The following is a 26451-nucleotide window of genomic DNA, read 5'->3' as shown; positions in this document are numbered from 1 at the left end:
CATTATATGTACCAGAACATACTTACTATGTATTGTTATTACGTGCATAGGAACGTTCATGATAAAGCAAAGAATAGTGTTGGAGGAAACCGTTCTGAAATTTCTCCCACAATCGAAGTTGCACGACACGTTGCACTTACTACGTACATACTGACAAGATAAACCCCCCACCGTAAATATCATCATTGTGGGTATAAATACGGAATGTCAAAGAAGTACTAGACTAGTATTTATCTCACATTACGGATTTCTTGTCATCGCGACAACGGTAAAATCAAATTATTACAATTTATATTATCATTAAACGGCTGTTGACAGATCGCGCTTAGATTTTCAAAAACCTTACTTTTACACTATGTCTAATCGTTTACCGATTATCTTCCATGTGATATGTGTATTATATGTATACGCATATGCGCGCGTGTATTTGATTCAGTGACAGAATCAAATCTCCTATTTTATATATGCATATTACATATTCATGAAATGTATAGGGCAAAAAAAACTACACGAAGATACTAAAACACGAAACGCAAAAGGATAAACGTACAAATCTATCGAATCAGGTGTTACAAAAACGATAAAAATATTTCATTTTGCAGGTTGTTAGTATTTTTTCTTCTAGAGTAACTAAATTAAAGGACTGACGAGTTAAGCAAACACCATGCGCGGAAAATTGAACGAAATTGGATTTTTATTGATCCTCATACGATTTTCATATCAGGTAAAGTTAAAATTTCAATAGTACGAACAGGTATACATTTTCTGTGAATACCTTTTATATAATAACCTGTACATTGTATACAAATTTGGTAAGAATCGGATGATTTTTGGAAAGACGAAACAGACCAAAATCTAAAACACGATTCCAAACTTGTCATCGTTTAATAAGGATAAGAGTAATCTAACAAATGATCGTTCGCTAATCCCAATTATCCATTTGTATAAAACAGATGACAGAACAGAATTCATCGGATTATTATACCGCAGCTGTGGTAGAATTTTCACCGACTTATCATTGGCATAATGCCGTATTAACTTTAAGAGAAAACACGAATGCGTACATCGAGTACATAGAAGAAGCGAGTAAACAGGTAAGCTCGATCGAGTTTCATGGTGTGATTGTTTTTCACAACATGTTAATCCTGATGTGAGAATTTGCCACACAGGGTGCTGACATTATCGTTTTCCCGGAAGATGGACTGACATCGATCCATTTGCCTGGCAAATCACAAATGAATTCCTGGGCAACAGCGATTCCTTCCGCTGTCGATGAATATATCCCTTGCACGGGAACCGATGTTAACGTCAGTGAAGTAAGTGCTCTGTATCCACACTCGATAGACCATAGATCTCTTCTGTTATTCCTCGTAGACGTTAAAAAGACTATCATGCGCTGCAAGAGAAAATCGCATCTACGTGGTGGTAAATATCGCTGAAAAGCGATTGGCCAATTACAACGATGCATGCCCCTCGAACGGAACATGGCATTATCACAACACTAATGTCGTGTTCGACCGAACAGGAAAGATAATTGCCAGGTATGTAATCATATCTTCATGATCGATTTATAACGATTCCTTCCTTCTTCCTTCTCTTTGTAATCAGGTATCGCAAAGTGAATCTCTATATGGAAGCCCAATTCGATAAGACCGAGATACCGGAAATCGTAACATTCGACACCGATTTTGGTGTGAGATTTGGCACCTTTATATGCTTCGATATACTATTTTCGGTACCGCCCTTATCCTTGACTAGAATAGAAGGAGTTTCAAATATCGTTTACACCACCGCCTGGTTCTCGGAAACGCCATTTTTAACTGGTATCTTATGTCATTAATACCATTTATTTACAACATACTATATATTTTCTTTATCAGCTTGCAATCAATCAATTAACATTTTTCATTTATAACTTTTCTTCCAGCCATTCAAACGCAATTTGGATGGTCTTTTGCAGAGAATGTGAATCTTTTAGTAGCCGGATATCACCAACCTACTATCGGAACTTCGGGAAGCGGAATTTATTTAGGTATTGCACGTTCATACAGATTCACAATTTTATACTTGTTGAAATATTTGTTCTATTTCTCAATTAATTTCCAATTCAATTTCGTTAGGTCGTAACGGTATAGCCAACGTAACCATGGCTGGCGATCCTAAACTTTTGATCTCCCGAGTCCCAAAAACAATAAAATCCAGAAGAGCAGAAGTGAAACAGGAGTCGATGAACAAAGAAAAGAAAAATCAAGAAACGGAGGAAAACATTGCATACCATGGAACACTTTGTGATAAATCAATAAAGAAAGAAGTCACGCCCGACTGGATGAAATTATTACACGATAATGTTACATCATTCGAATCTATTCTGCTCAACAACGATTCGATGACCGAAACCGTTTGTCATTATAACTTTTGTTGCGACTTCAAGGCTGATATGGAAACCATAACCAATTCGTCCTCGATTCATTACCGCGCGGTAGTTTACAACGGTGTTCGCTTGTACGGCACTCAGGTAGAAGCCGGTGTCCGCCTATGTGGCTTGATTCAATGTCTTAATGAATCTATCCATTCTTGCGGTTTCGTTTCCCGATCTGATACTATATTTTCCGCTTTAAGCGTCACAGCAAGATTCAACGATTACACAAAAATTTTGATAATGCCTAGCGTACTTGATGCTTCACTTATTCCATTCGAACAGTGGTCATACGTTGAACATATACGTGGAAACGAAATGAATCTAACTATGGTTTTGGACGAACCGATCAACAATCTTATTACCTTTGGTATATATGCTAGAGACTTTGAGAAAGACAAATGGAATTAATTTCGATATTTATCTTTACTACATTATTCTTGCATAACATTTTTCGCCCCGATCAAATTTTCCAATAAAAGATACTGTGGACATGTATCAATCTACTGACAATAACATGGTAGTAACAACTTTTGGTTTGATATTTCTTTCTTTATACCTTCTGTTCCGTTTCTTTCTTTTGTGAGATGCATTCACGTTTGCAATTATTTCAAAAAACAATCGCGAATCGTAACCAAGATAAAAACACGACGTTCGAACGAATTTCATGTTATATTAATGGGTAGTAACCAGTACAAGCTCCGAGAAGAAATGTCATCGTCTTTCGTATCGATTTATTCTCGATTTCCTTTCGAGAATTGGTTGAACGCAAGTACGCTAACATTCTCTTTAAAAAATCGATATGCACACACTGATTTACCCAAAGCTAGCTTTCAAGAATATCGTCGAAAATCTCTTCAGAATTCGAATGTGTCGACTAAACGGAGCATCGATGAGCGAAAAACATCAAGTTACGTAATGTCTTTTGGTACGTTCCCACGAGTACGAGGTTTATGAAAAATAAAAACAAATACAGTAAAAAAAGGAGATAAAGGTCCTTGCGCGACCGAGGACGATAAGACAATGAAGATAACGTGATCCTTTGTTTTCGATTAGTGGGCAGTGTTGCTGGACTTTATGGGTTCAAGTCTCACTTGTTACATTACATACTAAGTCTGGCTCCAGCACGTAACATTTTAGCAGAAGCGCAAATTGAGATTAGTTTACAAGATATACCGGTGGGAAAGGTATCAGTATTTAAATGGCGAGGAAAACCGATCTTCATTTACCATCGGTGAGCTATTCAGCCAATATCATCCATTCCTGATGGTTACACTTTCTGCTCTTTATCTTTATCCAAATCTTATTTTTAACACTCAAACATTTTCAAATACATTACAGCTCCCAATCCATTATAGAACAAGAGAAAGTAATAAATGTGGCGACATTAAGGGATCCTGAGACAGATGATCAAAGAGTCAAACGAGCGGAATGGTTGATCGTCATTGGAATTTGCACGCATCTCGGTTGCATACCAATTCCTAACTCCGGTATTATACGCGGTGGATTTTACTGTCCGTGTCACGGATCTCACTTCGATGCGTCTGGGCGCATACGTAAAGGACCAGCACCTACTAATTTGGAAATACCAGAATATCAATTCCTCGATGACGATACCATTCTAGTTGGTTGACTTCATTGTCCTTAATAAATGATTTACTCGACTAATATTTCTAATATTAACTATATCTTATTACATGCGTAATACCACTGTTTTTTTTTTAATCACGCCAGCTTTCTTCATTAAGAATCTTCCTTATTGTTTAATTATGCGATAATAAATTTACATACTTTTATAAATCCTTCGTCGCATTGCCTATTTCTTACATTTTAAACGCATGAAACATAAAATGTGACATAAATATATAATGCAAAAGAGTATAATGTAAATAAACAAATATACTTACTATCCACGTGAAACTTCCTCTGTGTTACTACTATTGATTAAAATATGTACTTACTAATTTCAATTGTAAGTATAACCAGAAAGGAAACATAGAAAGGATGATACATAGAAAGGAGTGTCAGAGAGGAAACTTCCTCTTTGGGAATACCGATTGATGTATCAGACAGCGCCGCGTTTCGACCATTTCGACCATTTCGATTATATTCGGTAAACTTCGGTCATATTACAATACGTTCATTAGTGCGACGTTAAGCATGATACTACGTGATACTTTATGTTTCTCATTTTTGTTTTTCTGTAATCATTTTTTCAACAATTTCGTATAAATCAAATGTGCGTTTAGCTTCTAACAACTAATTCGCAATGACGCCACCGATGGAGAGAATACAAATCCTTGAAACGATTGAAAAGGATATTATTGTGTGCATGCAAAGTGCAGGTAATCAACAAACGCTTATTTATAAACACCACGTAACACCATAATTCTCGTGTAACTAAAAGACAGTTCTTATTACTTTGTGTAGGGCAAGCTTTTGTGGAACTCAGTAAAGAGAAATGTAGCTTGAAACAAGTTGAAGCGCAAACTCAGCAATTTCTAAAAACACTGGGACTCGTGGAATCAAAATTGAGCGAACAAATTAATTATCTAACTCAAGTTTCTACAGGTAAATAATCATTTGACCACGTAAAAGTCAGCTCGTCTTTTTATACGAATAACTAATTTACTTTACTCTCTTATTAAATTTACTCCTTTTTAGGGCAACCACATGAAGGCTCTGGATATGCTAGTCAAAAGGTACTTCAAATGGCATGGCACAGGTTAGAACACGCACGAAGCAGAGTAAACGAATTAGAGCGTATTAAAAATAAACCAAGATGAACACATTGAATGCTCTTTTTTTGAATCAACCTTTTTGAGTATTTTCATTCAGATGTAACAGAAATTCATACACATATGTTCGGTCAACATACTTCATGATGCATATACATTCCTAAGGATTTCCATGCAAACGAAATAAGTAATAAATTTCACATCTAAGATGAATGAAAAGGTGAAATAATTTATACGTGTTGTTCAGTTACTCATTCTTTTATTTTTATTACAATGGCACTGTGTGAATACAGAGAGAACATTCCCAATGTCAAACTTAAATTGAATCGGGTTAAAAGATGCAAATATGATAAAACACAGATCATTATATCAAGAAATTATATCTTTTGTCAAGAACATTTAAGGTACCGATCCGTCCACAACACCAATGCTACGTTTTACCGTTGCGGCTAAAGAAAGTCTCGATCTTCTCTCTTCGTCCAATTGTTTCGTCAATAATGACATTTGCGATTGTAAATCTGTCATTTGGTTCTTCAATGTTCTAACTGTTTCTGATAATGTCCTATTCAAAATGAACGATATGTTAGAAGCGTTTTCTTTGTGTATACTGTATACAATTATGGGAAATACTATAACATAACTAGATGATGATTACCGATTACTACAAAAATCCCAATTTCCACGATTATGCATCAAAGATGTTCTGTCTCGCATTTTATGCGAATCATATTCCAGCATTGCTAAAATGTAAACATGATATGCGACATGTAAACGTTACTATACAAAAATTCACTACTATACATCTTAGAAACCGAAAATGTAATCCACAACCTACAAGTTGATTCTCCAGAATGGACGGTGAATCTAGCATTAACAGAAAGGCAGTATGCCTCTATCACCTTCAATATGATCGCATCCTCTTCAAATTGTCTTTCATCTATAAGCGATAACATGTTTCTTGTTATTATGAATATACATGTTACGATATATTTTTCAAATTTCATATTTATACCGTATGGTGGCCATACGCGTGATAAATCCAAATGTCAATTTTACCAAATACTTTGAAGCTATAGAAAGGAGGTGCTGGTCGTAACGAAGCGATACTCCAAGGTGTTCTAATTCCTAGGGAGACACAATGTTCCGTGATTGATCTGTGTTGTTGTGACTGTCGTTGCTGCTGCTGCGTTTGTTGTTGTTGCTGTTTCCCGCTTTGTTGACTGCAAATCTAATAAGTCGTAAAGAGTGCAAATCAATTTATTATATATGGTAATTATAACTAAACTAAGAATTATATATATTTCTGAAACATGCTCTATACATGTCCATGTTCTAAATGAACGAAAGAAAAATTATAAATAAACCAACTATATATGCAAGTGAACGCAGATTTTCTTTTTCCAATTAGATTCTTAAAATGCATACTGACGTTAGTAAAGCGAAAGCTTACTTCACACAACATGGCTGTGAAATGAAAGCATACGCTTGTGTGCTCGTGTACGCGTTTCATTTCTCTCTGTATGTGTGTACGTGCGTGCGTGTGCCGTGCGCGCGCGTGTGTAAGAAGATACAATTAGTAGTAACACAAGCAAAAACGCTAATTAAACAAGTAGGAAGAAAAAGACAGCCATGCCATGGAAGCTTGCCTTGATCCGAGCATCCAGAAAATGGTATAGATTTCTTCAACCACCAATGGGCATACAGTCCTGACGTGTATATTTGATGTGTTCCATCATAATCGTTTTCCACAGGTCGAATTGGCTGAATTGCTTTCCTTCCAACTTTTCGTACAATACTTTGATGTGTGTATGGTATAGGTTGTGTAAACCTTCTTTGCATTGTATGCTCATATTTATTCGAAAGCACATTTTCGTTTGTTTGTATTTTATTCGTTGCATAGGCATGGTCAGAATTGTAAACTATCGTACTAGCAGTTTCGCAGGTCGGAGGATCTAAAGTATTATCATTGTGTTTCGATGAATCAGATAAGTGAGCACTATCCCTGGGGGTTGAACCAAAAGGTGATGTACAAACGCACTGATATTCAAAATTATTCTCATCGTTCTCACTTTCATCAGAATAGATCCTTATAGGATGTTCTATGCTGTACTTGTTCTCAACGCACGTACACGATTTACAAGAAGAATTTATTTCAGAAGAATTTAATCGATAACTTTCAGCCATTCCTGAATCTGATGATCCAACACTAATTACATTCGCTTGACAGCAATTCTCAATAATGTTTGAATTACACACAGGAACGGATGGATGATGTACAGAATTTATCATAATAGGTTGTTCGTCAGTGAATTCTTTACTCTTCCAACACTTTATCGCGGCCGCTACATCTATGTGCTTCTTCGTTTCATCAAATGTATCTTGATGGAAGTTACAGCCAATTGGAAACGAACGAGCAAGATTCGTGAAACGTGATCGACAAGCGAGTTGTTCGTCAACAACGCTTACGGTATTTACATTATTATTATTATTATTGGCGAAACCAGCAGTAATAGAACTTCCAACATTAACAAGTGGCAAACTTTTACTGATTTCACCTCGTGTATCATTCTCAGTTGATATTAATTCCGTCAAAGATGAGCCCTTTGTTACTCCTACAGTACTAAGATCGATATCTGCTAATGCATATTTCACATTGAGAGTCAAAGTAGATTTACGCAACATTGTCGTTCCAACGAATGATTGCCCCGTTGCGATCTTATTCGACTCGAAACTTGCCGAGTAGTTGTGTGAACAACTATCCTGACTATTTGTTTGCATCGGATGAAGGACATATGTCGTTATATTAGTCCTTCGCATTTTTACATTACTCATATCCGGTCGCAGAACGTATTGTAAATAAAGCAATTTTTTCAAAAGTTCAGGACGTATAATTTTTTGTCTGACTAATTTTGCAAAATATCTTGAAAGACGAGCATATGGAGGTAAACTGTAACTCACGCGTGACGTCGGTGATGATTTCACGAGACTGTTATTTGTTGTTTGTTCCTGTATTAAAAGTTCGATCCATCGCTGCTGATCTTCTTTAGTACCACAAAGTACTAGTATACTCTCGATCATTGGTCCTAAGATCAAATGGAAATTTTGTTGATCACAGGTCAAGTAAAGTTTGTATCGAATTTGCGTGGTGATTAATATTATTTTATAACGAATAAATGATTCGGTTTCCTTGCCTGTAATTTCAAAAGCATTTCTTATTTCATCTGTATCTTCCACTTGAGTAATAGTAATACCTGTTAATGGAAGTTTTCCCTGCGAATGGAGAAAACGTGTAAGCATTTATTTAGACATTTCTGTGAAGATGAGAGATATACAACAAGAATATATAAAATATAGAGAAAAAAATGTCGAATATACTTCGTAAACGAAAGAGCTCATCCTTGGACTGGCACTGAGGACCAAAAGAGTCGTTGGAAAAAGAACAAAGTATCTATCTCGACGATCTAGACCAGTAGTTCCGCTTGCCAAAGTGACAGATCCGACATAAAGAATTTCCCCGAGTGAGCTTAACTCTTCTCCCTCCCATCCTTTAATACCGCTTGTTAACACTTGAAGCGCCAACTCACGTTGCTTTCGTATAGATGCACATCGATCCTACAAGAGAATGCAACAAAAATTGTAACGTATTTTGCTGAAAATGCCAAGCATTCTTATGGAGCTTAAACTAGAGGACAACGTAAGGATACAATCAAACACTTACTGCTATCTCTCTGTATACTGCTATACTGCGTTGTGTGTCACCTCTATCAGGATGATTTCTTTCCGTATACCTCTCCAATTCTTGAAGCATAGCAGAATATTTATCCAATCTTCGGAAAGGTTTACTTAAACCAGTTGTTAATACTAATATCCCTGGTGATATTGCTCCACTACGTTCCATGAAATCATTCAGTTCATCTCTAGAAGAATAAATGAATTTAATTTTGTAAAGAATATAACTTTCAAGTGTCATACCCTTTTCCTATAGTTAAACTTAAGTAACATAAAAATAATTTGTTTATTTCATACATACCTGTACCGATCTAAAATACATACTGCCTTCGGATGATTTCTGCAATACATTGTATGAATGGACTTTAATTTTGGTGCAAGTGTTAGAAAGAGATTTCCAACTCTAGAATCTTGTGTCATAGCTGCTTCCAAGTTGGATAGCAATCGTTGATGTACTTCCAAAACTTCATGTACATTACCTAGAAGTTGCTTGTATTCTTCTTTGTTCAATCTATACATTGAAGATTTATAACATATCTCATTTTTAGTATTGCAAAGGTGTGTGTATGTGTATGTATGCATTCCCACAAAATTAATAAATAATTTATCACATATACTTACATGTTAGCAGATTCTAGAGGATGTAAAAAGCTATTTATCAAACCCTGCAATTCTGCTACATTCACTCTTTCAGAGTCCACCAAATCTTTCAATACAATATCACGATTTAGCTTTTGATGCACGGGAGATTCTTGCAGAACTTTTTCAGTTGCTTTCATAGTTGAGACACTATTCTCTATAAACAAAATAAAAATATTGTAAATGTAGTAACAGCATAAAAGGTAAGCATATAAGAATCTAATGGAGATTATCAAAACGATTAAATACAGATTGTTTCATTACATGCACAATACCTGGAACCCTGCACTCTTTGACATAATTAGATGGAAACCATCCTGTTTTATCATGTAATGTTCCCTCCCACCAACCTCCTTCGTCTATCTGTGTTATCGTAATCACATCTCCCTTTTTAAAACACAGCTAAAACAAAAATGCAGCAGTGTTGAAATTGCAAAACCAATCTATAGAAATGGAGAATAAAATAGAAAATGAAACATACCTCGTCATTGTTTTTTCCTTTGAAGGAAAAAAGAGCAGTTACAAATTTTGGTGTCTCAGGCTTTGACATGGTCTTGATATAAATACAAAAAAGAGAAAAAAATAAGTATTTTGAAGCAAATCTAAAATGGGATATAAAAGAAACATGAAAAGTCTAATGGAATAGCTCCATCGCATAGAGAAACTTTTCTAGTCTTCCTTCAATTTCTTATCCATCCACTCAAGTTTACTTGCACTAAAAAATTTTAAACGATACAACGTTGAAGAATTTATATAATATATTCGTTAAATATATCCACTTGGATATTGTTCAACTCACGGAAAGTTACGTTTCATACTGCTATCCTTAAACGCCAAATGACATTTCACTGTTAATCATACGTTTTACCTTGGTTTACAATATCGCGGGATATTCCTTGCACGTGATTCCGCATGTGATCGAGTTCGATTACGTTCGATAAATATTTGTCGAATTGTCGTGTGATAAGTATCTAAAATTGTTCAAGGTTGCGTTCAATATAACCATTTATCGTATAAGAAACGAAGAGGTTAGTCTTTCTTTTAGATGCCTGTAACTCTGTGACATCTCAGCAAGCTATTAATATCCAATGCACATATACACAAGTAAATCCATACATAACAGTGGCGCATATTCTGTTTCATGCGTTTCTTGCGATTGCTCGTCCTCAGTCCCCACTTACATGGTTATCAAGTGTATGTACACATGTATATAAATATATACGTACGCATTGAAATTAGTTCTAAGAACTAGTTCTTTCATATAAGAAGAGATAGAATAAAATGTAACAGTCCTTTCCTTTTTTTCCTCTTTTTTTCGTCTTCCTATAATATCGTGCTTATATGTATAAAAAAGCAAACGTAAAGCATATGTATTATATGTATATAAAAGCAAACAACTTAAAAACAGTTTCCTTTTAAGAAATGAAATTTCATTGTGAATTTATGTAAGTGGGCTTATATGTAACATTGTATAAAATAAAATACACGCGTATATACTCCAACGTGTATTCACGCGATGCTAGTGGATGCGCGGAAAAGCATACGAAAAGATAAATTTCTATGAAAAAAAAAATGTGCAACTCGTAGTAAACGAATTAGATGAATGAGAAATGCTATATCTTTATTTTATCGGTTTACATGCATTCCGTATCATCTACGTGTCGCATTTTTTTTCTTGGACATTATTAATATTCCACCACTAGTATACGATGAAATAGAATTTTGGAAAACAATGGCTTTGGTTTTTATCGGATGCTTAAATTGGCGATCACACGATGCTTCAGGAAGTATTTTCTTTCAAGAGATTTTGTAGTTCCTATATATACATGCATATGTATGAAGAAAAAACGAGAATTATTATCAACGCATCAGCATAATAATTCGCTGAACAATCAATTTCGATGATTTTAAAATACATACACAAGGATGAAACGATAACTTAATTCAGATATATTGGACGTACGTACAGACATAGAAATATAAATAGAAATAAAAATGTTTGTAATATATTATCGAAACGATCGTCGTCAGCGTCTTTGTTGTCATAATCATTGTCATCGCTATCACCGGCATGACATCATGTAGCGTGAAGATCGGGGTCGAATCGCAAATTCGATCTCAATCTATTTCTCGTTGTATCCCGATCTTCTATACACTAGAAAATCGTATTCTCGATAGCAACGGTCAATATACTAACAACGTTGTTTGATACGCTAATAACAAGAAAAGACAATAAAATTAGCGCGGCTTTACTACGCATACAGGTACAAGGATATAATATAACATCGATCGAAGAAATTGCCTAATCGGTAGGCTCTGGTCCGCAAAATGGGTATTCGTCGGTGCATTCGATCGCATATACATACATATTACATTCGAATATACATACCTACGTACATACATACATACATACATACATACATGCGCACATACGTATATACATACATACGCACATAAATATGTACATACGTACATACATATATTCATACATACACGCATACATATATGCATACGTACATACATATATTCATACACACACACATGCATATATGCATACGTACATACATATATTCATACATACACACATACATATATGCATACGTACATACATACACAGATGCATATATATACATACGTACATACATACATACATAATACATACATAAATACATAAATGCATGCACACACACGCGCTCATGCGCGCGCACACACGCACAACAAACACACATACGTGCCTACATGCATACATACATACATAAATACATACATACGTACGTACATATTCAACAAACGACACGTGTTTGTGTCCGTCAAAATCGAGACGTATTATATGTACATTGTACATATATCATTTTTCCGCTTGCGTCTTCCTCGAGATTTTCTCCACATCGAGAGGGCAGTGCGACCGATTCACCACCTCACATTCCAAGAGACGGTGTTCGTGTGGATCCTTCAAACAAAGCTCGTCAACATCGATCAGCTCTTGATTAAAATCGGCATGGTCGTTTGCGAAGGATATCTTTTTCAAGGTGTACATTGATGGACGGATAATCATCAGCGAACATCGTACTCTTCCCTCCCTAAATCCCTCGTTTTTACCCCTCCTCTCTCTCTCCCTCTCTCTCTCTCTCTCTCTCTCTCTCTCTCGCTCGCACGCTCCCCATCATCCCCATTCTCATTCCATCGTAGCTACTCATGAAAGTCATAATGTTTTCTTTTTATTTTTCTTTGCGCATCTTATTTCTTATCAAATTGGTCCTTTCGATTACAGTTTGCCCTCTCATTCTCAATTTCCTTTTGCATGTCCTTGTCGTTTAACGTCGCTGCTCTCGTCGTTAAATACGGCCTATGGAAGAGCAGAGGACGATCTTTTCTCGAAAAAGAGAAAAAAAGTACAAGTAAAAGAGCATGCGCGCATCGACGACGTTTGTTCTTATCGGAACATGTAGTTTATTTCGCAAACAATTTTCTCAAGGAAACGAAACGCCCGTTCGTCAGCGGTATCGTTCGATATTCGAAATCGAATGAAAATCAGTCTCGCACATGCGCTTTGAAAGGTTAAAAGTTAAAATTTGGTACGATGCACGGCATGGTACGGCACGGTACAGCACGGTACAATTACAGTTCGTTTCGGCACGAAAAGTAATGGAAACTTTTCGCGGAAACAAGTAGCGCGATTCTTAACGACTAATTTATGGTCATTCGTGTACTCGAAATGTCCGATACGTTCGTTACGATTCCATGCAGTAATGGCGATTTAAACGATTGCCATGGCTCGTAGAAATTTCTTTCTAGTCAATGGACGGGAGGTTATTATAAGGTAACAGTACAGACTAAGGTAAAATTGGTTGTATACTTAAAGAGTAATACAATTTACCGGACAGTCTTCCAAAAATCTGTCATATCTGCAAAACCTCGTAAACGAACAAAATCTCACATGTGAACTTGTATTTATGCACTTATCGTACTCTAAATGTGTGATTTTGTCTTTTTTCCCCTTTTTATGTTTCCCTGTCTCTTTTCTATTAAGTAAATCCTTCTTCCTCTTCGTATGTACTTAAACGCAAACTAATCTGTTTGCTCGAGCGATACAACTCGTTTCGTTACAATTTTTTCTCTTCGCGATTTACAAACAAGAAAAAACGCGTTTGTTATTCTATAAATTTTCATAATATATCGTAACAGATTAATAAGAAACATAATTTAACGTTGTTTTGCGAGATAAAAAATCGGCACGTGTACCTTTTATTTTTCCATTTTTTAGTTTTATCATTTTTCTTCCGGCTCTTATTTTTTTCCCTCGCTCCTTCTCTATCTTATTCTCTGTATCATTTAAGTGACGAACGAAGTAAGGCGACAAACTTTTGTACTGTTTGTTCACGATTGCGTTCAACCAATCAACCATTCAAGCAACATTTGCGTGACAACTAACGTAACGACGAAACCCAATGTAGGAAAGTTGTGGAATTGCGAAAGACGAAGTAACTGCTTACATACATATATATGTATATTGTCGATTGAATATTAATGTAGAGATATATAATATAAATGGTGTTTTTACTCCTGGTATGTAGTGAAATTTGAAGAAAATAATTCTAATGTGATTATGGCTGTGCATCGATCGTGCGAGCTTGAAAAACATAAGAACATTGGTTCGCTTCTTCGCGTTAGGATCGTAGAACGGGAGTAATATATACATATGTATATCAAACATGCGAAGAGTAAAGAGATCGATAAAACTGATTGCACCACAACAAAAAAAGACTGATGTAAGAGGAAGAGTTTGAGAGCGAGAGAAGAGGTGAACAAGCTAAAATAAAGAGTTCGAAATATGTAAGTGACACACAATGCTTTCGGCTTTTTATAATTTCAAGGTTGGAACAGTTGGTTTCAGAGAGGAATTAGGGAAAAACGGAGAAAACTCGTTCGAATTATTCTATACTCGAGGTTTCGATCTATTCGTGACTTTTTGACACGCACTCCATTGTCGAAACGTAGTTAAAGTTCCGCAGAAACGTTTTTATAAACGTTTTTCAAGATATTCGATCATGTATGTATTTAGATGGACCGTATTTTATCCAATAAACCGATTCCATTAAAACTTACAACACCAATACGATTAGAGTAAAATAGAAAACAACGAGAGAATTGACTAGTGGTCTGATGAATGCTGGTCCCCGCGATGTGAAATCCAAAGTAATCAAAGCGCAAGAAGTTATGTAGAAAAATGGAATAAAGATCGAAAAATAATGAATGATGGCAAAAGGGATAAAAAACAACTACCAGGAAGAAGAGAACGATAGAGAAATGAGAAGAGAAGAAACCAAGGTAAAAAACGAAGAAATTGCAGATTGAAAGCAACTTTAGTGACGTTCTGATCGAGTAGGAATAGAATGTCGTGTCGCATTTCTTCGTCCAAACGATTAAAGAACGTGTAAATTTTCACAACTCTTGGACTTGCTATCTCTTGCCCATACCTTACCTAATAAATTTCGTACCTTTAAACTGGTACTTGTACGACTACCGCGATATTTTTTCGGTGAATTGTTTTCAGAACAAGATCCTAAAGGTGATTTGCTACGATTCTTTCGCGATCTCTTCCGAAATAGGTCCCTCGTTCTTTCAGGGTTCTCGAGCTTCAGTCGAATTTGCGTAAGCAAGCCAACGAGAAGTTCGTCGACATTATGATTGATTCCGACCGATGTTTCGATAAATTTACAGTCGTAAGATGTAGCCATAGATTTCCCCTCTACAACATAGAAATAGAATTGTATCCATCAAAAAGATGAAAATAGAATAAAATAGAATAGAATAAAATATATAAAATGGATAGAATAGAATAGAATAGAATAGGATAGGATAGGATAGGATAGAATAGAATAGAATAGAATAGAATAGAATAGAATAGAATAGAAAGAAAAATCAAGGGAGCAATGGAGGGATATTGATATGGCGATTCCGCGTGTGTGTACGCGTCGGCAACGATAATCGATGTTGTATGTATGTATTGTATACTGTATATCTTCCGGTGATCTCCCATACTTGAATTTTCGGAGGGATCTAATGATAGCTTAGGTATCAACTAGGTAGCTAAATGATACGAAACAATGAAAGGACCTATCGCGAAACGGTCGGGTAAGTTACACGGCTTCTTACCTTCGGTCGAGACTAATCGACTGCGAACGAGGTCGACTTTGTTTCCAACAAGGATCACCGCTCGAGCCGACATGTAGTCGCTGCGCCAAAGTGTTTGCAAAACTTCTTCCGCCACGCGTACCGAAGCTCGATCGGTCGTTGAATAGACGACGCAGTAAGCGTGTGGTTCGTACGTAGTTATGCAGGTTTCCGGCTGCAAAAAGAAATCACTCGTTGTCGACAGGAGCGAATATGTCGTATCCAATAGTATCGGTCGGCGAGTCGAACCGATTCGTGGCACCGCTAAGTGGAATATCGTAGCGGAGTAATGAAAGAGTTGTTTTTAACTCCAGTACTTTCGCTACTTTGTCAATTTTTCAAAGTATTATTCCCCACTCTTTACTGACCGATCTTACGTTATCATAGCATTAATAAGATTTTTTACCGAATCTTTCACGGTAATGGGGACGCAAATAACGTTTTATGAAAAATAGCACCGACTTATGTACACCATTATGATTTTCAACTCGCCATATATATATACATATACATATACATATATATATATATATATATATATATATAAAAGATTCAACAATATATATATATATATATATTGTATATATTTATTGTTATATATATATGTATATAATCTTATATATATATATATATATATAAGATATCGCGGTTAGACGGTTCGATCGATCGCTGGACCGTTTTACGGTTGACCGATAGTTACGGCTCGATGATCGTCAATCGCTCTTCAGGGTGGCACACCGAGTTTTACACTACATGCTTACTGCTAACCACATGTGCGCGTTCGACCGCGCATCCTATTCCTTCTCACGTTCCCGCTTGCTCGTACATTCTTTCCTTTTCTCTCCCCCTTTATTAATCTATTCCATCTATTCTCGAAATTCTCGATTCAGATTCTGATTCCCGATCTGCGTATGTCGTACATTTCATAGCTCGATGGCGACATATCATTCACGCGTGGTAAGCCGATAATTCATCTAATAATAAGCAAACGTGGGTATATTCTATAAAAAATTTTCCTCACTTTCGATTACGTACGTTAACACAGCAATACAATGGGCATGCATACACGTGTAATTCGCAACGTACCGTCATCTCAGTGCTAGAGTGATCGATAAAAGTCAGTTCGGATTCTTCTCCAGCTAGAAGAACGCTGACGGTTTTCTCTCCCGATTCATCGTCTGTAAAGAAACAACGGGAGCATAGTGTTTTATCACGGCATCGTGAGGACAGAAGGAGCATAAAGTCAGAGACGATAGATTGGAAAGAGAGGAACGGAAAAAAAGGTAGGAAGAAAAAGAAGAAACAAATTAGGCTTGATATCGTGCAATAGTTTCGAGGCAAACCGGACAGTGTAAAAGTAATATTGATAATTAATATATATTATAATATAATATTATATATAATTATATTTAATATTATATATTATAATACATAATAATATTAATTAGCAATTGATATTTAGTACTTGCCAATCGATGTATCGTACGCGTGAAGATATTCCGACGTCATGAACTGAGAAACCAGCGAACTTTTTCCTACGGCTGGAGCTCCCAGCATTAGAACGCGATACGGTGTTGGTCCCTGAGACGCGCTGCTTTCGCGGGAACTCGCCAACGATCCCGCTGCAGAATTTCTTGCCGATCCAGGATATGAAGCTGTTAAATGTTCCGTGCTGCATCACCAAATCGCGTTGGTAGTCACGCCATGGTAGAAACCGATAAAAGGGCGAAAAAACAGAGAAAAAAACAAGTATATAATCGATATTTACATACACGTGATATAGGGAAAGAAAGAAATTCGTAACTTGTAATTTATATCGATTATGTCATCTGTCCGGTATTTGTTTAACGACAACTTCGTTTTTGCTCGGAATAGTCTATTTTAGAAAAATCGATGACAATCGGAAGCGATGCAAGTGTTTGTCTTTGTGTGATACATTTTGCGCGCAGCATTGAAATTCTACTCTAAGGTCCAACACGTGCGTCTACGTCGCTCAAACGCTCAATGCTACACGTAAACTCACGCGTTCGATTTAGAGTAGAATCGCCTTGTGGAACTTTATATTATAAAGTCGTCGTCTTTCGCTTTCTCTTCGTCCTCTTCTTTTGCTTCTTCTTCTTCTTCTCCTCTTCCTTTTTCACCTTCTTCTTCTCCTTCTTGTTTCTCCCCTCCTCCTACAACAACAACAACAACAGCAACAACAACTACTACTACTTCTACTACTACTATTACTACTACTACTGCTTCTCCTTCTGTCTTCCGATTGTCGTCGGTCCGTTCTCTCGTTTTCTCATTTTTTCTCATTTTGCTTGAGTTTGTTGTTTAATGCAATAACCGGCTTATACCTGTCGAGAAACGAAAAAACAGAGGGATTGGAAATAGGGGAATCTCACCTCGAGTTACTCGAAGCGACGCTATTGTTTGATCGAGATCTCCGACTTTTCAACGAGTCTCCTCGATTTACAACTCCTTTACCAGTTATACTGAAATGTCGAAGTCTATAATACTCTTCTTCAACGCCGGTATTTGGCATGCTCGCGACTCTTGATCTCTGTTGTGGAAGACACAGGTAGTTTGGTCTGCCCGATGAACGACTTCCGGGAGTCTTAACCGACTGAGACCGACTGTGGTGCGGACTACCGTACCTGAAACATTCCACGAAGAGAAAGATCGGTTGTTTCATACTTGCTCGAAAGTACCTAACCGTTGATATGTTTTACGTCTAACGAATAATAGAGTAAAATGATAATGCACGCGTGTAACAGCGTCCAATAAGAATAATAAGCGAACCTCATCTCAAAGTCGTGTATTTCTTGCAAGGTCAAGGTATTGGCCACATCCAACAATTGTCTCATATTTTCCTCTCGACGTCTAACGTCCAACTCTGGGTGCAGCAATATTGTTGCAGCTCCGGCTGATCCGTCCAATGACAGCGACGGTTGTTGCACCACGATTGTTGCCGCCTGCGTCGATCTCTTATTTCCACTCGCGTTGCCTCCTTTTCGGCATTAGAAAGTAAACATCCGTTATCCTCGTTCCTCGATCCTGACTGCAGTTTACATTGGTACTTATAAAAAGATCTCCGAGCACCGAATATCGAGAATTTCCTCGTTTGTTACATTTCATTTTGCATCACCTGTCTTTCCTTTCTTTCTTATCGCCTTTTCGCAGTTGATTCACAACGCTGTGTACATATTCCCATCCCAACTCTGTCCGCGCCCCCCATCTTCGTCCTCGTCTTTCCCTTTTCTCGTTTTTGTATTTTCATACGCGATTCACCGGCCGAGAGGAGCCGATCGTACGAACGAACACGGAATTCATCTTGCCCTTTTTCAACGCTCCACGCTTCCTGCCTTTTCTTCCATCTCCTCCTCCTCCTCCTCCTTCTCTATATATATTCTTCTTCCACCTCCATCTCCTCTTTCACTTTCACCTTCATTTTCACCATCACCATCGTCACCTGTTTTACTTTCCTTCCTTTCTGTTTCCGTTTCCGTTCGTCGGTCCTCGATATCGGATCTAAATACTTTCTCGTCTACTTTGATTTTCACCGCTACATCTTTACGGTGGTTTCGCGTAAACAGATTATTCGCGACCAAGAAACGTGCGATGCCGGGAGAGTCTTTTTTCAAGGTGTTAAGCTTACGCGTGAAACACATACGCGTGCGTCTTTCAAGCAGAATTGCCGCCCACAATTCACGATGTAACATTGGATATAGCGTGTAACTACACCAAGGAATGTCTTTCCAATCATCAACGACTATGCTGCCGTATTATGCGCATATATACAACATTTGTTCTTCGATTTCTTTTGTCTTTGTCTGCGTTCATTTTTCTCTTCGTTTCGTCGTCGATATTTTGGAAACTCGTGTATCTTTAGGCACCGACGTTATGAATTGACTGGTACACGGACAGACGGACGGAGAAACGAATAGACAGATTGATAGGTGGAAATACTACACACACACACGAGCGAGCGCGCGCGCGCGCGCACGTTGAAGATATCGATTCACGAAAACGAGAGAAAACGTGAACAGAAAAGAAAAGAAAGAAATGACGACGCTAAAGTAACGCGAGACCAAAATGGAGAGTACGATAACGAAAGGAAGACAATATTTCGGCAGAGATGAAAAGAAAAGAGATCGAGCACTAAAAAGAAAATGCGAATGGAGATTTTCGTGATCCAGGGCGGCAATTCGACGATACTTGCAGTATGGCGATCGAGGCGTTATCACCTATTTATAGTTATAGTAGCTAACCGGCAAAGTCGACAATACATGCGCTTTTGGATATCGTAGCATACTACATCTTTTCAAGCTTCGAAAAATACAGAGCAATGCAATGAAACTGTGTGTGATGTTAATGAGCGACGATTCTTCTCTCCTCGAAACATTCCCTCGAACGTTCGCCATCGTAGTACTCCGTTCCGCTTTTTACATCAATTATCGTCGATCAACGTTGATTCTCATGAAATTAAGTTGTTCCTTTATGAAATCTAGTCATGGAAAGCGTGCCGCGACCAAGCGATATCAACCGTTACAAAACGAAATGTCAAATACACGCAAATACTTTTGTCGAACACGAACGAAATATGTACAATATACATACATGTATGCTCGTTTCAATCATTTTTGATCGAGGAGAGAGGAGGGGGGAAAGGAGGAGATGAAGAAGGAGCAAAAAGAGAGAGATAGAGAAAATGAGAGTTAGGAAGCAAACACAGAATCGAAATGTCAAAAAGATGTAGCGAATAAAATACAATTAAATCAAAAGTAAAAACATGAGAATACTAGTACTGCTCATATTTGGATCCTATAACGGTATAGGAAAAGAGGCGGAAACGAAGGAACCGTGAAATTCGTTTGGTGGACAAGATCAGCGCGAACCCGAGGCACCACCAACCGTTGACGATCGGCGACTATCGTGCCATGATCGTCCTGCTCAAGCCGTTCTCGACTTCGACTTGAACAAATCAATTATGTACTCGGTTTTTTAACGAGTTTACACATGGTATATGCGTAAAGTCGGTTCGGTGATTTCTCAGTTTCGAAAATAAAGAGTCTCGAAGCACAACTCGGTCATAATCAACTTTATACCTATTGCGCAAAACGGGAAAAAGAGCCTGACCCATGAATGAATGGTTGAAACGAGGGGATGCGATTCTGAAAGAAAACAACACAATTGATATTCTTAACGAGAACAGATTTAAAATCTGTCTCTAGATGTTTCGTTCGCTCTTTCGTCTTTCGATTATTTTCTATTTCTACTTGTTTGCTCGCGAGCAGTTTCTTATGTTTTCCGCATTTTACAACGATCGACATAAACGAATCGGCATAAATTATCCACCTATTTATCGTTAAATACATCAACGAAACACGAGATTAATTAGAAAATATGGGAAACGGTTAAATATCAACGTCGAATTGATCGTTTCGACTTACCGGCGGGTTTTCCTCGAGGTTTGCTCGTGGCACTGGTTGTTCTACCAGAACCATCGGACGACTGATCGTTGTTACTTTGATCGGTGCGAGTTCCTATCAACGATATGTCCAGAGGGTTCGTCGTAACGTTCACATTCGGTTTTCCCTCCCCGTATTTCTTCTCACCGATGTTGTTTACTATTCGATTCTCTCGATTCCCATCTTCGCCACGGGGTCTTCCAACAAGCAAGGTTAACAACGGATTTAGACCATCCGGGTCTGGTTGACCAGCATCCATCGAACCCCTTACTGGTGTGCTGTATATGTGTGTGTGTGTGTGTGTGTGTATGCGAGCGTGTGTGTATATGTGTGGAAGGACAAGCAAAATAAGAGTAAAGTCGAGTGACGTAATTGGTATGAGGAAAACGAGAATGGATAAAAAATGGTATAGAAACCTGAAAAAGTCGGTCGCTCGGAGATCTGGAAGAGGCGGGGTTCTTCCGGAGACGGAAACCTTGCCGACCTCGTTGACGGTACCGTGGATGATAATAGGCGTTGCATCGACCGAAGGAATCTCCGTCTCATCGAGAAGATTCGAAACACTAGATGTTCGAATATCCAAACAATCGATTGGAAGTTCTGATCTCAAAATCGCGCCAGTTTTAAGTCCCTTCTCGTCCGGGGTCGAATATTCTATTGGCGAAGAGGTCGAAGCGTGGACTGGTAGCGGTGAAGAGATTACAGCTACAGCCGATAGAATCGGTTCCGGTGACTGACCACCGGTCGACGATGTAGCAGCCGGTGGTGACATCTCCGATGGAATATCCATCAAATCGAAACTGTCGTCCGGTTGCTCTCCGTCCGTTGTCGTCACCTACGATTAAATACTCATTTTTCGCTCGAACCTTTCATCCTCTTCCACGCGCACATTCGCATACGCGTTAACACGGTTAACTCGTACACCCTCGATAACCTTACCATGGTGAGCATCGTGTTGGCGCTGTCGGTGCTAGTGTTGATTGTTGTTTCGGAAGCGGTGCTCGAACCCATAACGACCACTTTTGGGACCGTGCGACAACTGCGACTTCCGCCTGCGGATTTAAAGTGCAGTCTTCGTAACGCGGAGGCAGCGTGAGACAACAAATCGGTTTCGCGCGAATTCTCCGATCCATTGTGACGATGTGCGCTGGCATTAGAAACACGCGATGTTTGCGACTGCGACTGCGACTGCGACTGCGATTGTGACTGCGACTGCGGCTGCGACTGCGACTGCGACTGCTGCTGTGACTCGGCTGTTGCTGAATCGGTCCCATCGCTACCCCTTGAGCTGCCACCGTTTTTACGGTTCGACCCGCGACCATCCACCAGACATCCCTGTTTTCATCAAACATTCACCACGCCAACTGATGATCACTCTCACAGTTTCTCTTTCTTTTCCGCCTCCACTCTCTTTTCCTCACACACGCGCGCGCGCACGTTCATTCCATCCATGCACTCCTATCCCCCTATCGTATCAAACACATCAGACACATTTTCTTTTTCTCTTTCTTTGCGTTATTTTGCCAATTTTCAATACTCACGTGATTTCTATGTTCCGGGGTGGAAGGCGGATTCGGTGTATTTGGCAGAGAACCCCCTGTGGGGGTGCAGTGCCGCAGTCGCGCCAGGGCCGTACGAAGCCCCTCCGTCACGAGGCTCTTTTATTTGATCTTGGCAATGCCGCCCACTTTCCTCACCTCTCCGCCAACGGTTTTCTTCTTCACTCCTTCAGTACTTTCTCTTAATCACCTCTTCTTTCCTATTATACGTTCGTCCTCCCGTCCGTACGCCTTATTTCGATACTTATTTCCCGGCGCTTCCTTTTCCTTTATTTCCTACTTTTCTCTTCTATTTTATTCACCCAATAAACCGAGTCGAGTATCGGTGAGGAGGAAAGTCAAACGGATCGCGATACGTTTATGACCGTTATGACACAAAATCTTATTTCGCTTTCTCTCCTAGCCCAGATCCTCAAAAGAATGCGATGCGGAAATCGACATTTGTATTATCTGCAAAAACATTAAACCGATCTAAGCGAGTTTTGATTCGATCGTTTCATGTAACTGGTTGGTCCATACGAAGTCGATACTTGAACGCGCCACGTCTTCATCCTGTTCGATCTTCGTCTCTGTTCTTTCTTTCAACGGCAATCTCCTTTCTTCGATCGACCATCGATTCTTAAACTATTCGGAGCTGCGTCTCTGTAACGCGAAACGATATGATCAATCGAATCCCGCTCGTAATAGCATCGGCATTTGAAAATCCTGCCACGTGATCGACCAACGCAATGTCAAATTCATCGAGCGTATGAGAAAAGTGCACGTAGAAATGGCGCGAAACGAATCGTTTTGTCAATGAAAACATCCTTTTCGATTGGACGCTAATCGTCGTCTGATTCAACGACTTTACTTCTCTTTCACAACCTAGCTAGCTTAGGCCTACATATCCAGCCAGATAGATAATGTTTTCGGATCGATAACGAAACTAAATCTGTTTGTTGTTTTATCGATCATTGACCAAATCGATATCGAGCTGCTAGAATGATCGCTGACACTTACTCACTTTATAATCAAGAAAGGAGGGGGAGACAATGAGAGAGAGACAGAGAGATAGAGAGAGAGAGAGAGAGAGAGGGAGAGAAAGAGAGAGAGAGAGGGAGGGTCTGAGAGTGTTTGTCAGCGATAAAGACCAAGAAAATTACATGGGTCGATGATTATCGATGATTTGAGACAACCGAGAGAGGAAATATGTATCGTCGGTTGCAATTTAATTGTTAGATTTCCAGCGAGATATGCATACCAATTATAACGCCATCGTTCTTGCATTCTATGCTCTATACATATATTCGCAATTTCTGTACAACGATAGAACAGTTTATTCACGATCCAGAGTTCGTTTGCATCCCTATCTTTAATTTGTCCGTTTGATCGTTCGTTCATTGGAATAGTTCACTCTGTTTCATGTGATCACGCAGAATTGTATCTCTCGATACGGGATGCAAACTTACGCACATCGTGGATCTATGAAATTTGGAACTTGACGAAATTTAATTAAAATCCAGACACATTGGATTGAAAACCAACTTCTCATTTCTCACAACCAATACACGATTGTACGTGTATGAACGAGGAAAGAGTGCCAGTGATATAGTAACTGGGACAAAATTGCAACAGCAAACAGGCCAATAATTAACCGTGAAAATGATCAACAACAACATACTGCGTGCAAAAGAAAGTGTGCAAAGAAAGCAAGAGATGCGGATCGAGTGTGCAGGAGGTAACCTGCATCTAATGGATCGAGCAAAATAACGATAATAACGTTGTCTATTTATTACATATATATGTCTATAATTCGTCTAGTCAAAAATAGGAAGAAAAGTTTACAGTAATACCTGCTGCGTCTCTTCGAAAAAATAGCTCCTTCTACCTTGGCATTCCACGGATTACTGGCGTGTAGTACCGAGCTTCGGGAAAGGACATTAGCGCTTGCGCTTTTACTCCAGAGGGTGAAAACTGCTAAACTAGCAGCACCGTCGCACCCGATCTGCACCAACTCCCCACTCGCTCTTTTCTTTCTCTTCTTCCCTTCCTATACTATCTTTTCCTACCATTGCAACATGTATCAATCTATGCCTTTCTTCTTTAATCGCATTTGTTGTGCATTTTCATTCGACCTTTTCAACAATTTGCATTTTACATTCCCTCATTTTTTATTTCACCTCTATTCTTATCTGTACAGTTTATATTTTTGCTTCATATTTTCCTCTAGTAGCAATATTAAATGCACCAATTCAAATCAATCGAAAGAATCTATATTTCCAGATGGCTAAAAATCTATATTTTTAAAAATATTAACCCAACAGATTCAACACAACGACGATCGTCCCATTTCAAGCAAACGCGTGGAACGAATCACTCTTGAAACAGGAAGATCAAAGGATGTACAACTTTTACAAATATCGATATTAATATCGTTGCGCGATGGAAGGCTAGAGATGAAAAAAGATCGTCAGTTCGAGTCGACTAAAAAACCTTTTCGATAAATCGATCGAATATACTTATGCAGTTCATTTCTGAAGAAAGCGGAGAAAATAATAAAACGAACGAATAATAGTAAACGATCGAATCATTTTGTTTTAACTATATCGTACATGAAAATTCTATGAATGAAAGTATCGGAAAGAGGGCAAGGTAAATTTAAAGGTTCTACTCATTAATGTCAATCCGATCTCGTAACCTTAATGAGGTATGCACGCTATATCGAGCAACTTCTATCGAACAAAGTATTGCCATATTCCTGACAAATTATTGAACCTCATAAATCTGTACATCTGCGCAGATGCGCGACCATTTTCTGCGTGTTACAAGCTAGTGCCGTTCACCTCAGTCACCTTTGCCCCACATTTTATCTTCCACCGTTCTACTTTTCAACTTTGCATCTTTCGTATTTCTTTCGCACGGGATACGTGCTTGCAAGTATTGAAAAAGAACAACAGTCGACAACACTAAGCGAAATATGCTTCTTTTCGTGAGATAGCAAGAAAAGAAAAGAATTAGAGAGAGGAAGAGAGGGAAGGAAAACGTACGCGTTAGCAATCTGCAAATCGATGATACTCGCGTGGTCTTTGTAGCTGAACGATTTAACGCGATTTACACACACGCCCTCAAGTTTACCCGAAGCGCACGCGAGTTGATCGACCGCTTTGTCAAAACACCAACCACATCTATCGATCCAAGGCTTCCGCGTATATTCGCGTACATTTTATTCGTGCGTTGCTTTTCACATATAAATCAAGCGCGGTAAAAACAAATAGAAAAAATCAAAGTAGAAAGTGAACCAAGAGTAATGATCCAAGACAGAAAAGAAAATTTTTTTTCGTTCCTATCGCCGAACATTATCGACGTCATTGAAAATATCCCTACAGCTACGAAAAAAACGTTCGATCTTTGACAAACTTTTTTAAATACCTGCATTTCATGATTTTCTTTTTTTCTCGTATTTTATTTGTTCGTAATAAGCATCCTGAAGGATCCTGTCGCCGATTATGTATTTTTTCAAGTATTATAAAATATAGAAGGCACATACGGTACTGCATACACGTACAATCGTTCGTTCTATCCGTTCCTTCGAAACGATACTCTTTTTACACAGTAACAACGCACTTACGATCGTTTGTACATTTATACAGGTTTGTATGTACTCATCATATGTGCGGTAAAATATGCATTCATCTTTCTATACGATAACTTCTGTACATGTACGTGTATTTCCTCATATTCAAAATATAATAGTAAAC

At 38.3% G+C, this 26451-nt stretch overlaps 6 protein-coding genes across 18 annotated transcripts in view; 3 read left to right on the top strand and 3 right to left on the bottom strand.

The window, feature by feature from the left end:
• LOC122569081 (synaptotagmin-7) overlaps nucleotides 1-4342 on the bottom strand; it is a 34082-nt gene extending 29740 nt beyond the window's left edge. For 3 of the 4 annotated variants that reach the window (XM_043729622.1, XM_043729617.1, XM_043729589.1), the window contains exon 1: nucleotides 27-158. The gene's annotated coding sequence lies outside the window, so the exon portion shown is untranslated. Of the gene's footprint in view, nucleotides 1-26; nucleotides 159-4323 lie in introns of those variants that run through there. The other variant, XM_043729579.1, reaches the window with a different exon arrangement.
• On the top strand, nucleotides 127-2946 carry LOC122569074 (vanin-like protein 1). Its single transcript, XM_043729556.1, has 8 exons — nucleotides 127-268; nucleotides 603-724; nucleotides 954-1094; nucleotides 1170-1316; nucleotides 1375-1541; nucleotides 1609-1823; nucleotides 1928-2032; nucleotides 2121-2946. Exons 2-8 carry the CDS (start codon nucleotides 665-667, stop codon nucleotides 2825-2827), a joined length of 1542 nt encoding a protein of 513 aa, XP_043585491.1. The 5' UTR covers nucleotides 127-268; nucleotides 603-664; the 3' UTR covers nucleotides 2828-2946.
• LOC122569171 (cytochrome b-c1 complex subunit Rieske, mitochondrial-like) lies at nucleotides 3080-4086 on the top strand. The gene is made up of 3 exons (XM_043729774.1): nucleotides 3080-3344; nucleotides 3473-3650; nucleotides 3758-4086. Exons 1-3 carry the CDS (start codon nucleotides 3095-3097, stop codon nucleotides 4047-4049), a joined length of 720 nt encoding a protein of 239 aa, XP_043585709.1. The 5' UTR covers nucleotides 3080-3094; the 3' UTR covers nucleotides 4050-4086.
• A 170-nt stretch (nucleotides 4343-4512) lies between the features above and the next one.
• LOC122569176 (mediator of RNA polymerase II transcription subunit 11) lies at nucleotides 4513-5212 on the top strand. Its single transcript, XM_043729785.1, has 3 exons — nucleotides 4513-4761; nucleotides 4847-4987; nucleotides 5081-5212. The coding sequence occupies exons 1-3, from the start codon at nucleotides 4686-4688 to the stop codon at nucleotides 5200-5202; spliced, it is 339 nt and encodes a 112-aa protein (XP_043585720.1). The 5' UTR covers nucleotides 4513-4685; the 3' UTR covers nucleotides 5203-5212.
• A 184-nt stretch (nucleotides 5213-5396) lies between these two features.
• LOC122569024 (rho guanine nucleotide exchange factor 7) lies at nucleotides 5397-10777 on the bottom strand. Of its 4 annotated transcripts, none has more exons than XM_043729478.1 (13): nucleotides 10322-10712; nucleotides 10004-10237; nucleotides 9798-9924; nucleotides 9505-9679; nucleotides 9185-9394; nucleotides 8873-9071; nucleotides 8530-8766; nucleotides 8346-8424; nucleotides 8113-8237; nucleotides 6211-6382; nucleotides 5990-6091; nucleotides 5810-5894; nucleotides 5397-5716 (listed from the first exon to the last, which is right to left on the bottom strand). In XM_043729478.1, exons 2-13 carry the CDS (start codon nucleotides 10070-10072, stop codon nucleotides 5554-5556), a joined length of 1743 nt encoding a protein of 580 aa, XP_043585413.1. In that variant the 5' UTR covers nucleotides 10073-10237; nucleotides 10322-10712; the 3' UTR covers nucleotides 5397-5553. The 4 variants fall into 4 exon arrangements, 1 of the variants encoding a protein (XP_043585413.1); XR_006317303.1 differs by having other exon boundaries at nucleotides 5577-5716; nucleotides 5986-6091; nucleotides 10322-10722; XR_006317301.1 differs by lacking the exons at nucleotides 5397-5716; nucleotides 5810-5894 and having other exon boundaries at nucleotides 6801-8237; nucleotides 10322-10777.
• Nucleotides 10778-12189: 1412 nt separating this feature from the next.
• Nucleotides 12190-26248, bottom strand: LOC122568855. Of its 7 annotated transcripts, none has more exons than XM_043729105.1 (13): nucleotides 24547-26248; nucleotides 23234-23356; nucleotides 22697-23164; nucleotides 22095-22490; nucleotides 21572-21990; nucleotides 21138-21433; nucleotides 20793-20858; nucleotides 18487-18694; nucleotides 18090-18341; nucleotides 17166-17368; nucleotides 16783-16874; nucleotides 15679-15871; nucleotides 12190-15271 (listed from the first exon to the last, which is right to left on the bottom strand). In XM_043729105.1, exons 4-13 carry the CDS (start codon nucleotides 22164-22166, stop codon nucleotides 14946-14948), a joined length of 2127 nt encoding a protein of 708 aa, XP_043585040.1. In that variant the 5' UTR covers nucleotides 22167-22490; nucleotides 22697-23164; nucleotides 23234-23356; nucleotides 24547-26248; the 3' UTR covers nucleotides 12190-14945. The 7 variants fall into 7 exon arrangements, with proteins under 7 accessions (XP_043585040.1, XP_043585057.1, XP_043585030.1 ...); XM_043729122.1 differs by having other exon boundaries at nucleotides 22697-23185; nucleotides 23245-23356; XM_043729095.1 differs by having other exon boundaries at nucleotides 23245-23356.
• Between the last annotated feature and the right edge of the window lie 203 nt (nucleotides 26249-26451).

Source organism: Bombus pyrosoma, linkage group LG1, assembly GCF_014825855.1.
Source record: "Bombus pyrosoma isolate SC7728 linkage group LG1, ASM1482585v1, whole genome shotgun sequence".
Classification (NCBI taxonomy): Eukaryota; Metazoa; Arthropoda; class Insecta; order Hymenoptera; family Apidae; genus Bombus; species Bombus pyrosoma.
The sequence above is the reverse complement of the archived record's forward strand: the minus strand, read 5'-3'. Positions and strand labels throughout refer to the sequence as shown.